At 57.2% G+C, this 13,562-nt stretch overlaps 1 protein-coding gene across 1 annotated transcript; it reads left to right on the top strand.

The window, feature by feature from the left end:
- Positions 1-5,437: 5,437 nt before the first annotated feature.
- LOC102463052 (cathelicidin-1-like) lies at positions 5,438-11,919 on the top strand. Its single transcript, XM_075922993.2, has 4 exons — positions 5,438-5,704; positions 8,254-8,367; positions 10,359-10,442; positions 11,634-11,919. The coding sequence occupies exons 1-4, from the start codon at positions 5,483-5,485 to the stop codon at positions 11,724-11,726; spliced, it is 513 nt and encodes a 170-aa protein (XP_075779108.2). The 5' UTR covers positions 5,438-5,482; the 3' UTR covers positions 11,727-11,919.
- The last annotated feature ends 1,643 nt before the right edge of the window (positions 11,920-13,562 follow it).

Genomic DNA, 13,562 nt, shown 5'->3' with positions numbered 1-13,562 from the left:
GTGACAGACCCACCACTGCTCTGGGCCATGAGAAGCCCTGGGCCGTTACAGAGACTCAGGAACGGCCCAGAGACAGTAATTAAGAACATAAGAACGGCCGTACTGGGTCAGACCAAAGGTCCATCCAGCCCAGTAGCCTGTCTGCCAACAGCGGCCAGCGCCAGGTGTCCCAGAGGGAGTGAACAGAACAGGTAATGATCAAACAATCTCTCTCCTGCCATCCATCTCCACCCTCTGACAAACAGAGGCTGGGGACACCATTCCTACCCATCCTGGCTAATAGCCATTGATGGACTTAACCTCCATGAATTTATCTAGTTCTCTTTTAAACCCTGTTGTAGCCCTAGCCTTCACAACCTCCTGAGGCAAGGAGTTCCACAGATTGACTATGCACAGAAACAGCACCGTCCAACCAATCCACACCGGCTGGAGACGTATTTGCCTGGCATTAGAGAGAACAAAAGGACCTGAGTCTCGCCTGTCAAGAACCACCCGATCAGCCAATCAGCATCGAGACTCTGAGAGCCGAGGGGCGGAGGGGTCTCAGCAGAAGGGCAGCACAAGTCCTCTGAGTGCTCTTCCAGCCCCACCTCTGCGTGCGGGCCTCCCACAGCAACAGCCACCACCTCCCCCCAAACACACATACACACCCCTGCTTGGTGGGGCCGGGGGGAATGGGAACAGGGGGAAAGATGCAAGAGAAGCAACCAGGCTGAACAGGCTCCAAACTTCTCTGAGGCGCCGACCTTCTCCCCATGCACGCCACGACCAGGAGAACACACCGACGCGGTTCCTCCTCCTGCCCACGCCCATTGACCCTAATTCTCTGTCCATCCCCAAGGAGAGACCCTGAGGAGCCTCGCTGCTGCGGAGCCGCAGGAATCTCTGAGGTGGCTCCCTGCCTTGAGCCGCTATCCGGCTTGGCTGATGTCGGGTCTCCCTATGACAGCGGTGGGCTGAGGGCTTCCGGGGGTCACATCTGGTCTGCCAAGCGGGTTGATTCGGCCCGCGCCCTGCCGCTCCCCCGTCCCCAGGCCAATCGGGGTGGCGGGATGCGCGCAAAGTCTCCTTCCACCCTGCACTCCTGGCAAGGTGGGAGGGCAGCAGGGGGCAGCACGCGGCGTCTCCGCCCACCTCCAGGGGCACGGGCGCCTGCCAGCTGTTCGGAACTGGCGGTTCTCTCCAGGGGGTGGGGGGAAAGACTTTGCATATTCCCCCACCCTCAGACCAATCAGGGTCTATGGATGGGGTAGCATAGAACAGCCCTGGCCCCGCCCCTTCCCCCAGAGGCTCCGCCCCTTCCAGGGCGGCCCAGGGCCACTTAAAACATTTCCAAAGTGACCCCCGGTCAAAAATGATTGCCCCCCCCCTTGCTCTGTGAGGTCACCACCGACCCACTGCTGTCCCCCAATAGGGTGCGGTCCTGCCACAGGCCTTTGTGATGTCACTGCCACACCCCCCCACCCCAAAAGGCTGGTGTCCTGGCTCTGGCCAGCCTCTGTGGATGTTTGAGCGGTTTCTTTGGGATCACCCCAGGGACTGGCAGCTGAGTCTGCCCCAGAGGCTGCTCCTTCGGCCGCGCTCAGCTTTTCAGTAATTAGTAGAGTTTAAGGCCAGAAGGGACCATTAGAGCATCAAATCTGACCCCTGCCTGTCCCAGCCCGCTGGAGCTAAGTTCTGACCCAGGCAACACCAGGAAGGCATCTAGTCTGCATTAGAGGGCACCAAGAAATGAAGAATCCATCACTTGCTTTGGCAATTTCTGTCAATAGTGAATGATCCTCACCGTGAAATAGCTGTGCCTTATTTCTAATCTGGAGTTGTCTGTTTCCACCTTCCAGCCACTGGTCTTGTTCTGCAACATTAAGCAGCCTTTACATCCCTGATATTTTCTCTCCAGGAAGGCCTTTAGGGCATGTCCACGCTAAGGAGTGATTTCGAAATAGCAAGGCAAGCTTCCACCCCGCCGAGCCCGTTATTTCAAAGGAATGGGCTTGTTATTTTAAAATAATAACTGCTTGGGAAGCGGAATAGCGCTATTGCAAAATCGGTTATTTTTTCTGGAGTGAGTCTTTTGAAATAACTTATTTCTAAAGAACTCCCTACGGTAGACATGCCCTGAGTTACTGCAAGGAAGTCAGGTCTCTGCCTTCTTTAGTAGAAGCATGACACCGCTCAATTCCCCCACCTGGCACTTCGAGTGTAGAGATGGGGGCCGGCTAACAGAATAACCTCTGTAAGAACCTGTCTCTGTAACTCCCAGAGACAAACTTGTCCAGTCTCAGTTTCCTTGAGAGCCAAAAAGAAAAAGACTGATCACTGCCACCACCCAGTGCATCTAAAAATAGAAAATAAACCCTTTTCACAGGAAGAAACCGCTTTGTATCCCTTCCCTGAGGCAAAGCTCCCCCCGCCCAACCAGGTTGACTGGTTCAACCTGTCCCCCTCCCACACACAATGATAGAACTAAAACAGACTCCATAAGGAGTCTCTTTATTATTTTAAAGTGTTATTCCAGTGGCTGCTGGAATCTCTCAGCTGGACAATGCTGTGGGCCAAGAGCTGAAATCACTGAGAAGCTGAAATGACTAGGTTTGGTCCAGAGCCAAATCCATCGCAAGGCCAGCAGCAGTGGCCGGCAGGGCGGCTGGTGGGAGCAGCGGGGAGCGGTTGGCAGGTGGCCAGCAGGTGATTGGCAGGGTGGCTGGCAGGCAGGTGGCGGGAGCAGTGGCAGGTGGCAGGCGGCCGGTGGGACTAGCAGCAGGCAGCCGATGGGACCAGCAACAGGCAGCCAGTGGGACCAGCAGCAGGAAGCTGGTGGAAGCAGCGGCAGGCAGCCAGCAGGAGCAGTGGCAGGTGGCCGATGGGACCAGCAGCAGGCAACCAGTGGGACCAGCAGCAGGAAGCTGGCAGAAGCAGCAGCAGGTGGCCAATGGGATCAGACCAGCAGCAGGCAGCTGGTGGGAGCAGCAGCAGGTGGCCGGCTGGAGCAGCAGCAGGTGGCCGGCTGGAGCAGCAGCAGGTGGCCTACAGGGCAGCTGGCAGGAGCAGCACGGAAGTGGCATTGCCACATGATCAATGAGGGGACACGTCCTGATGATGTACCTATGGACTCCGGAGGTGTGTCTAAACTACATGGCTCCATTGATGTAGATTAGGCTGATTGGCAAAGGGAAATGAAGCTGCGATTTAAATAATCGCGGCTTCATTTAAATTTAAATGGCTGCCATTCTGAGCCGACAAACAGCTGATCAGCTGTTTGTCGGCTCAGCGCGTTAGTCTGGACGCTCCCGCGCCGACCTGAAAGCCCTTTATCGACCTCCCCGTTATGCCTCGTAGGATGAGGTTTACCGGGGAGGTCGATAAAGGGCTTTCATGTCGGCAGGGGAGCGTCCAGACTGCCCCGATCTGCCGACAAACAGCTGATCGGCAGAGCGGGGCAGCCATTTAAATTTAAATGAAGCCGCGATTATTTAAATCGCGGCTTCATTTCCCTTTGCCCAACAAACAAATCCGACGGAGCCATGTAGTTTAGACATACCCTGGGTGTACACTGACTGGACAGAGCCAGGAGTGGGGTGTTTGAAGTAGAGGGAAACCCACTGTATGAGTTGGGGGTTGGACTAAAGATCTTTAAGCAAAAGACTCTGCCCTGCGGACTCCGGGGATGGTACCTTGCTTACGGGTTTTCTTTGTTCATGTGTGTTCCTGTAGGGCGATGCTAGATTTCTGTTAGTAAAAGTTTCTTCTCTTCGTTCAGACTCTGTGCTTGTGAGTGGGGAAGCATTGCCCCCCAGAGGCACCCAAGGGTGTTGTGTGTTTCCCCGGGGCTCAAGCCAGTTCTGTGTGGGATGGATGAAAAGGAACCCCTAGATACTGAACCCGGCCCTGGCTGCTGTCGGTGCTTCCTGGCAGAAGGGTTCTATAGATCTTACATATAATACATATAAGGTTAATATCTTGGGCCCCACAAACTCACTCTGCCCATGGATGGAAAATCTTAGCGGGAACACTGCTGCTGGGGGGTCCGATTTCTTTGCTGGTCTCTAGTTAGTTAGCCTCAGCAAACCAGCTATTCATTCTCTATTTGTGTCTTCGGCCTGATCCGCACTTAAAAATTGGATCGACCTGGCTCCGTCAGGCAGAGCTGTGAGGAAGTCCTTATAGTTAGGATATATGGAGATATACCTATTTCTTAGGGTGTGTCTAGACTACAGGGTTTTGTCAACAAGAGAACTTCTAGACTACAGGCTTTTGTCGACAGAGGCTTTGTTGACAGATACTGTCGACAAAGCTTCTGTCAACAAAGAGCATCTAGACTACATCCAGTTCTGTCGACAAAGTGACTTGCTTTGTCGACATGAGAGTGTAGACGCAAAGGACAGTGTAGATGCAATAACGCCGTCTGTTGACAGGACTCTGTCGACAAAAGGCATTATTCCTCATCAAATGAGGTTTACCGCCGTCGACAAAACTGCCGAGTTATGTTGACAGAACTCGGTGGTAGCGTAGACACAGGTATAATTTTGTCGACAAAAGTCCACTGTTGTCGACAAAACCCTGTCATCTAGACACACCCCTGAAGTGGACTTTTGTCAACAAAACTACACCTGCGTCTACACTACCGCCGAATTCTGTCAACATAATGTCGACAGAACTCGGCAGTTTTGTTGATGGAGGTAAACCTCATTCTACGAGGGATAACACCTTTTGTCGACAGAGTTCTGTTGACAGAAGGCATTATTGCATCTACGCTGTCCTTTGTGTCTACACTGTCGTGTCGACAAAGCGCCTTGCTTTGTCGACAGAACTGGATGTAGTCTAGACGCTCTTTGTCGACGGTATCTGTCGACAAAGCTTCTGTCAACAAAAGCCTGTAGTCTAGACGTACCCATAGAACTGGGAGGGACCTCGAGAGGTCATCGAGTCCAGGCCCCTGCCCTCATGGCAAGACCAAGTACCATCCCTACGCCCTGCTGTAGATGAGGCGAGGCCGGGGGAAGGACTTTCCTGTCAGCCTAGCAAGATGGTTGAACTACATAGACAGAAAAAGCCCTCTTCCTTCGCTGTAGGACGCTACATCCGTAGCACACACTGGCCCTTAGCCATCTCCTCAGATATGTCAGTGAACAAATAGCGGTTCTCCGCCTGTACGAGCCGGTCCTCTGTGCTCGGGAGTCTCACCGCGTTGTTTGTAACGGATGCCTTTCCAGCTGCAAGAGGCTGTCCGTGGTGGGGGGAGGGCAGTTGGTGTTGTCCCCCTCCAAGGATTTTTTGTGCCCCGTCCAGCAGGAGGGGGAGGTTTGGAAGCCCCTCTCTCTGCTGGCAGCGGCCGACAGGGATTTCCTGAGGGAGAAAGAGGAAGCTGCAGCGTTGAGGAAGAGCGGAGGGTGAGCCTGTGGCCCCCCCTTGCACAAAGGCAGCGTGTATAAAGCACCCGGGACTGCCTTCCCACGTCACCTTGGAGCAACGAGGACAGAAGATGGCGAGCTACTGGGCATGCCTGCTGCTGCTGGTCGCCGTGGCATCTGCGGTCCCCCTGCAGACCCCTCAGCAGAGCCCCCAGCAGACCCCCCAGAAAACCTCCCTGGAGACCCCGCAACCCCACGAGCAAGCCATCACCCAGGCTATCGATTTCTACAACCAAGGGCCCACGGTGACCTATGCCTTCCGCCTCCTGTTCGCAGCCCCTCCGCCCCAAGTGGTGAGTACTGGCGGCTCCCTTCTTGGGCCCCCGTCACCCCACACCCAGATCGCTCAGAGCCTGCTCCGTGGAGTCCAGGGGGGCTGGGTGAGGCAGAAGCCACCTAAGGGCCACTTGTCCGGATCTACTCTCTGGCGCGTGTCTCGCGCTTTGCATCAGTCGCTCTCAAAGGAGGCCAGTTGCATCGGCCCCATTTTACAGATGGGGAAACTGAGGCACGGCGCGACGTAAGGGCTCTCCCAAAGTCTGACAGCAGGCCAGTGGCAGAGGCAGGGCTGGACCCCAGCTCGTTAGGAATTAATAAAGCAGGGATTGCTTTCCTGCTTGCCAGAACTGGCGCGAAAATCACAATGAAGGTTGGAAGGGTGAACCCTGGCCGGCGGTGGTGGCGGGGTGCTGGTGGAACAGGGTTAGCCTGGCATTGTAGATGCTATTGAAGGGGGGGAACCTAAGACCTAGGAGAGGGATGCAGCCCCCAGCTTACCTGGATCCGGCTCCCGAGGCTCAAGCCCCCCCGTCACATTGGGATGCCTGTGCTCCAGCCCCACGTCCCCTCCCCCGGCTGGTACAGTTAAATACTGCCTGGAGACATCTCCCCCACCAAAATCTACTAGCCTGCTCCCCTCCTGCCCCCCAGGTTCTGCTGTGCAAGGGGAAGGTGGGGGGCGGAGTTTTCTGTTTCTCAGCCAGGGGCCACGTCAGCGAGGGGTGTGGGTTTTTTGTGGGTTTTTTGCTTCTCACTTTTGTGCCACCTGATTTTTCTGTGGGTCAGCAGATCCCCCCCCCACCCCAGCCCAAAAAGGGTTCCCTGCCCCTGCTAGAGCGTTATGGAAATACTCAACGCCGGCTGAATGGTGCAGCGCTGAGTCGCTTAAAAATGCATTTACCAAACCACATTCAGAGTAGAGATTAGATGCTGAGATAGTTCCATACACTGGGGGGAATCTGTATCAAGGGTAAAAAACCATCCTGGTTCACCGTGTGAGCCAAGCTACGGAGCTTCAGAGGGGGAGCCGAGTTAGTCTGTAGCAGGAAAAACTTTAAAAAAACCAACCAATACTCCAGTAGCATCTTAAGGTACGTTTAAACTACGCTTTATTTTCGAAAGAGGGTATGCAAATTCCCACAGAATTTGCATATCGTCTTCCAATCTCACTTTCAAAAGCGGATCTTTCGAAAGTGAAAGTAGTCTGGATGCGGGTTTTTTTGGGAAAAAAAAACTTTTTTTGAAAAACCACGTAAACCTCATTTTTTAAGGAAGAGCGGTTTTTCGAAAAAAGGGGTTTTTTCCCCCCAAAAAAACGCATCCAGACTACTTTCACTTTCGAAAGACCTGCTGTCGAAAGTGAGATCGGAAGAAGATATGCAGATTCCCGCAGAATTCGCATCTCCTCTTTTGAAAATAAAGCGTAGTCTAGACATAGCCTAGAGATGAAAAAAACATTCAGATGGTATCATGAGCTTTCAGGGGCAAAACCCACTTCTTCAGATGACTGGAGTGTAATAAGTCCAGATCCAAGACTAAATAAAGGTCTAGAGAACATGACCTATGAAGCCAGGCTTCATGAACTGGGCTTGTTTAGTTTGGAAAAAAGAAGATTAAGGGGGGACATGATAGCGGTTTTCAAATATCTAAAAGGGTGTCACAAGGAGGAAGGAGAAAATTTGTTCCTCTTGGTTTCTGAGGACAGGACAAGGAGTAATGGGCTTAAAGTGCAGCAGGGGAGGTTTAGATTGGACATTAGGAAAAAATTCCTAACTGTCAGGGTGGTCAAATATTGGAATAAATTGCCAAGGGAGGTGGTGGAATCTCCCTCTCTGGAGATATTTAAGAACAGGTTAGATAGACATCTGTCAGGGATGGTGTAGACGGAGCTTGGTCCTGCCTTGAGGGCGGGGGGCTGGACTCGATGACCTCTCGAGGTCCCTTCCAGTCCTAGTATTCTATGATTCTATGAAATAAGGGAAAGGGGGGGGGGGGGGAGAAGGCAAAAATGGAGGGGAGGAAGAAAAAGAGAGACAGCGAGTAGATAGTGCAAATAGTTACAAGAGGCTGTTCAGAACCATTGGCACCTCCATTGGTTGGGTGGTTGGTGAAATCATTAAAAGGTGGACGATAGTGTGTGAGTCACCCCTATCCCGGTTCAGACCATCAGCATAAGAATTAAACTAGTGAATGAAGTTCAGCTCCAGCCCTTCCCTGTGTATTTGGCTTGTGGAATTGGTCTGACACAAAACGGTGCCTTGGAGATCCATTCCTGAGGGTCCGGGCAGGTTGAAGTGTTCTCCATCAGGTTTTTGGGTGTTGCCTTTTCGGATATCGGATTTGTGCCCATTCATCCTTACCAAGTTGTGGGACATTTCCCCGATAGCAGGGGATGCTGTAACTGTCCAGCGGGGCGGAGGAGGGTTATACCTTCCTCCAAACAGGTCTCCTTTAAAGGCAGCAAGGTCGGGACCCAAAAGCCCCGGCTGCGTTTGGCGCGTGCGGCCGGCGGAGGTGCTGGCTCTGAGGATGTTCTCTTGTGCCTTGCCTGGTGTTTCCATAGGCCCAGGACCAGTCAGCTAATCCGCTTCAGCAGCTGAACTTCACCATCATGGAGACCACGTGCCTAGCGTCGGCCTACCCCGTAGTGGAGCAATGCGCCTTCAAGGAGAACGGGGTAAGGCACGGCTCTGGGCGTGGAGACACTGCCCCGGTCTCTTGTGAAACTCTCGTGTAAGCGCTCTGCTGAGGCCCTAGGGGTGACGGGCAGGAGTTTACGGCCTGCTGCTTGCCAGTGCAGTGCTCTGAACTACAACAATCCCATACTGGCTCGCCGACACGGGCGGTAAGGAGGCAACTGCCTCAGAGCCTGCAACAGTGGGCAGACCCCCGGCCCTTTAAATCGCCGCTGGAGCACCGTGCGGCACGCTCTGGGCAGTGCTGAGTAGGGTTGCCAGGTGTCCCTTCAGCCCCCGATCCTTCCCCCAGCTCTGCTTCCCGCCCACCCTTCCTCCCGGCCTGCCCCATGGCCCCCGCCCCGCCAGCCCCACCTCCCGCCCCCCTTCCTCCCATTCAGCCCCGCCCCCCCGCCCATGATCAAGTGTGTCCGGTATTTGGGAGGGGGGGGGGGGTCTACCTGGTAACCCTAGCGCTGATGGCGGGGGCTAAGGGGTGCCATGGCCCGGGTGACGCTGAGGGCTGGCTGCATTAGCCTCGCCCCTTCCATCTGAGAGCCCGCCCCTTCCAAGGGTGCATAGCGGGCCCCCCCCCTTTGCCCAGAGGTCCATCGAAGCAGTCGCCCCTTCTCCTCCGCTGATCCCACGTTTGATCCCAGAACCTGCTGGGCCGGATCCCCGGCTGTAAGCGAAGCCGCAGCCAGTGCCCTGGGCGGGCGGGTCCAGCAGTGAGTTGACACCAGCGTCCTGAGGCTGGAACGGTTTGTACACGGGGGTGCCGGGAGCCACTGAACCGAAGGGTAAATCCTGGGCTCGATGGAAGCTGCTTCCAGCTTTGGGGGGATGCAGCTCCCTCCCCGCCAGCAGCCCTAGATCCAGCGCTTATGCCTGCGTCACACTCAACTCAGAAAGGTCTGTCCTCCGGTTCAGTCGTGTCCGCCCCTCTATCAGCCCTGGCGAGGGGGTGGGGCTAAGGGGTGCCATGTGCACTCACAACGGTGCAGTGGAAGGGCGCACCAAACCGCTGCCGCGTTTCCGTGTCAGCATTCACAGCGGTGGTGGGCAGGGCGGCTCCTGGCGCTGTCACAAGGACCTGGCATGGAGGGCAGTGGAAGAATTCTTCCCTTGCCCCAATGCTGTCTGCACGCAGGGGCAGGTGGGCCTAGCTGTGGTCTCGGGGGGTTGCCGTTACCCGGGAGACAGAGCTGTACCGCTGTAAGTTTGCAGCGTTGCCGTTACCAGGGAGACGGAGCTGTACCGCTGTAAGTTTGCAGCGCTGCTGTTACCCGGGAGACGGAGCTGTACCGCTGTAAGTTTGCAGCGCAGCCATTACCCGGGAGACGGAGCTGTACCGCTGTAAGTTTGCAGCGTTGCCGTTACCCGGGAGACGGAGCTGTAACGCTGTAAGTTTGCAGCGTTGCCGTTACCCGGGAGACGGAGCTGTACCGCTGTAAGTTTGCAGCGTTGCTGTTACCCGGGAGACGTAGCTGTACCGCTGTAAGTTTGCAGCGTTGCCGTTACCCGGGAGACGGAGCTGTACCGCTGTAAGTTTGCAGCGTTGCCGTTACCCGAGAGATGTAGCTGTACCGCTGTAAGTTTGCAGCGTTGCCGTTACCCGGGAGACGTAGCTGTACCGCTGTAAGTTTGCAGCGTTGCCGTTACCCGGGAGACGGAGCTGTACCGCTGTAAGTTTGCAGCGTTGCCGTTACCCGAGAGACGTAGCTGTACCGCTGTAAGTTTGCAGCGTTGCCGTTACCCGAGAGACGTAGCTGTACCGCTGTAAGTTTGCAGCGTTGCCGTTACCTGGGAGACGGAGCTGTACCGCTGTAAGTTTGCAGCGTTGCCGTTACCCGGGAGACGTAGCTGTACCGCTGTAAGTTTACCCTCTCCTCAGGAGCTACCTGGATGCCAGCAAGCTGGGAGCAGTCCCTCCTCCCCAGCTGCAGTGTAGACAGGCTCTGAGCCACTGTCTCCTCCTCTCCCTCCCTTGCAGCTGGTCAGAGACTGCTCCGGACACTTCTCCAACCAGGAAGCGTGCCCTGTTGTTGCCATCACCTGTGACGTCGCCCCTCCTCGGGTGAGTTTTCCCACCAGGTAATGGGCGGGGGTGAGGGAGGGGAGAACGTGTCTCTTGACTGAGTGAGGCTGGGGCAGCCTCTCTGCAGGGTGAAAATGCCACTGGCGCATCTCCTGCTTTGGGTAAAACCTCCCCACAAACCCCTCTGCCAAACAGAGAGCCATCAAATCCCCTTGATTCCTGGGACCAAGACCCTACGGCAGAGGGGGGGGGAGTTGGGGGAGATAGGGGGGACTGGCCAGTGGAAGCAGGTCTGGCTGGGAGGGAGTCGGGGGGAGCGGAGCTGGCCGGGGGGAGAGTTGGGGGGGACTGGCCAGTGGAAGCAGGTCTGGCTGGGAGGGAGTCGGGGGGAGCGGAGCTGGCCGGGGGGGGGGGAGTTGGGGGGGACTGGCCAGTGGAAGCAGGTCTGGCTGGGAGGGAGTCGGGGGGAGCGGAGCTGGCCGGGGGGAGAGTTGGGGGGGACTGGCCAGTGGAAGCAGGTCTGGCTGGGAGGGAGTCGGGGGGAACGGAGCTGGCCGGGGGGGGAGTTGGGGGGGACTGGCCAATGGAAGCAGGTCTGGCTGGGAGGGAGTCGGGGGGAGCGGAGCTGGCCGGGGGGGAGTTGGGGGGGGACTGGCCAATGGAAGCAGGTCTGGCTGGGAGGGAGTCGGGGGGAGCGGAGCTGGCTGGGGTGGGAGTTGGGAGAGATGGGGGGACTGGCCAGTGGAAGTAGGTCTGGCTGGGAGGGAGTCGGGGGGAGCGGAGCTGGCCGGGGGGGGAGTTGGGGGGGGACTGGTCAGTGGAAGCAGGTCTGGCTGGGAGGGAGTTGGGGGAAGTGGAGCTGGTCAGAGGAGAGCGGGAGAAGGAGGGAGCGAGAACCGGCTGGCGGAAAGCAGGCCTGGGCCGCTGGCCGGGGGAGATCGGGTGTGGGGGGGGACACTAGCCGACAGGAAGCAGGGCAGGCTGGGGGCAGCACGGTTGGCCAGGGGAGAACTCGGGGTGGGGGAGGGGAATGGCCGGTGGGAAGCAGGGCTGGTTGGGGGCAGCGGAGTTGGCTAGGGGAGAACTGGGGGGGGGCACCTTTGCCCCCCATCAGAACCAGCCCTCAGGGGTTTGGCAAGCTGCAGCCGATGACGCTGACCCCACGCAGCATTAAAAACCAGGTGGGGCTCTGGGGAGGTGCTAACTCGCTTCTTCCCCCCCCCCCCCCAGCCCGTTCGCGTCACCCGGTGGTGGATCCCCGCTCTGAGACTAGGTGCCAAAATCGCCGGTCATGCCATCTCTTTCTTCAATAAGAGAAATTAATCCAGAGACCACGGCGGGGGAAGGGAGCGTGGCAGCCCGGCCCCTGCCACCATGCACGGGACACCGAACAGGAATCAAGGCACAAGCCGCACGGAGAAATGAACGGGAACCGCCCCGGCGATGGCGGCTCTCCTCGTGGCCTGGCTCCCCCCGTAGCCCCGTTGTCTCTGTTCAATAAATGGCTGTTTGCAGACTTGTAGGGCTGTGTGCGTTTCCTGTGCGTCTGAGCCCCCCACCTCAACCCCTCGCCTTTCCACGCTGCCGGAGGACGGGGAGGGAGACTGGGCCAGGAATCAGTCCCCCCCGGGGGTATGGGTAGTGAGAAGCCACCATTACTCATATGGCTGCCCCGTTCCCTGATCCCTTGGCAGGAAGGGCCAGAAGCAGCGTTCCCCGTAAGCTGAGTGCTTGGGTGGCCTCCCGGGAAAGATTCAAATGCCACCTAGCTGATTAGCGGCATGCCCACAGCTGGCAGGTTGTGTTTCTACTGGTGGTGCACATCCATACACACCTCTGTGCACATCACAACATTTATTCCACACACAAAGGGACAAAATTGGAGAACATTGGCCAGAAGCACGACATGGCTTTAGCATCTGGACTTCAGGTCCAGCCCGGAGCTGGGTCCCTGCCCTAGGTGCAACCCACGGGCAGTGGAACAGAATAGCCCAGCCAGAGAGTAAAAGGCCTGTAACCTGGATGCATGGACCGTGGGCACATCTTGTTTCCATGACTACAGCTCCACTGGGGCAACTGATACAGCTGAATCAGGGCCCGCCAGCTTATGGGGGTCCAACCAGGGTCCAAAGCCAACACAGGACTGCCTGGCTGGAGATATCAGGAACTGCACCCCTGCTTCAGACACCGCCCTGCCCCCAAGCCCCAAAAACACCCTATACCCTTACCCTCCCGCTCAGCCTGCCAGATTAGAGGGGCCTGGTGGGGTGTCAGTGGAGGTTACCGTCTCCCTGCCCTGCCCCCCCCACAGGCAATGCTCCCCCCACCTCACTGTCCTCCCTACCCACTGAGCCTTGCTTCCCCGTGGGCTGTGGCGTTCTACGTCCTGCCGCCACTGAGAAGTCGCACGCAGCGGGCCGGCGGGGGGGGGGGGGCGCAGAGGAGTGGCACAGGTTGCTGGGCTCCCACCGCCCATCGGGGGAGTGGGGAGCAGGCGAGGTGTCCTCTGCTGCTGCCACACCAGGCCCCTCTGACCCCCTGGTCCCTCCCATCCATAGGACAGTTGGGGCGGCCGCTGAGGGGCAGTGCCGGTTGGTCCTACGTCCGGGATGGCACTGCCCACCACTTGACTTTTGTTACGTGCACCAATAGGAAGGTGATGTTGCACGTCCCACCTGTGTCGCACGCCCCCTTCCACACTGGTGAACACACACTCATTCTGCTCCAGGGTAGAGAAAACAAGCTCTGGTCTCAGCAGCTGTCCGGGCATCGGGGCTTGTCTGAATGATGCCAGCCGTGGCGAGATGCCCGGGGCCGGGCTGTCCCACTGGAGACCCTGGCAGGAGGGTGATAGCGGCAGAGGGACAGGAGAGCTGGAAAGAGCAGCAGGCAGCAGCGGGAAGGAAGTGACCCCGCGTAGGTAGGCTAAGAATTCAGGCGGGCTCCCCGCTGTGCCATGAACATCCCAGGGACATTCCCGAGCCAGGGCCAGGCTCCCGGTCCACTTCTGCCGAGTATCAGGCAGGGTGGCCACGCCCCGGATGCCCTCCTCTGTGGCTGACGCAGGAAAGCCTGCACTCTCCAGCCCTGGACAAGGCATCGCACCCGCGCTTTCCCTTTCAATCTAAACACTCGTGAACGACCTGCATCCCGGAGATT

The sequence above is a fragment of the Pelodiscus sinensis genome, chromosome 2, assembly GCF_052426305.1.
Source record: "Pelodiscus sinensis isolate ZL-2025 chromosome 2, ASM5242630v1, whole genome shotgun sequence".
Taxonomy (NCBI): Eukaryota; Metazoa; Chordata; order Testudines; family Trionychidae; genus Pelodiscus; species Pelodiscus sinensis.
Note: the sequence above shows the minus strand (reverse complement) of the source record. Positions and strands in the feature narration are given on the sequence as shown.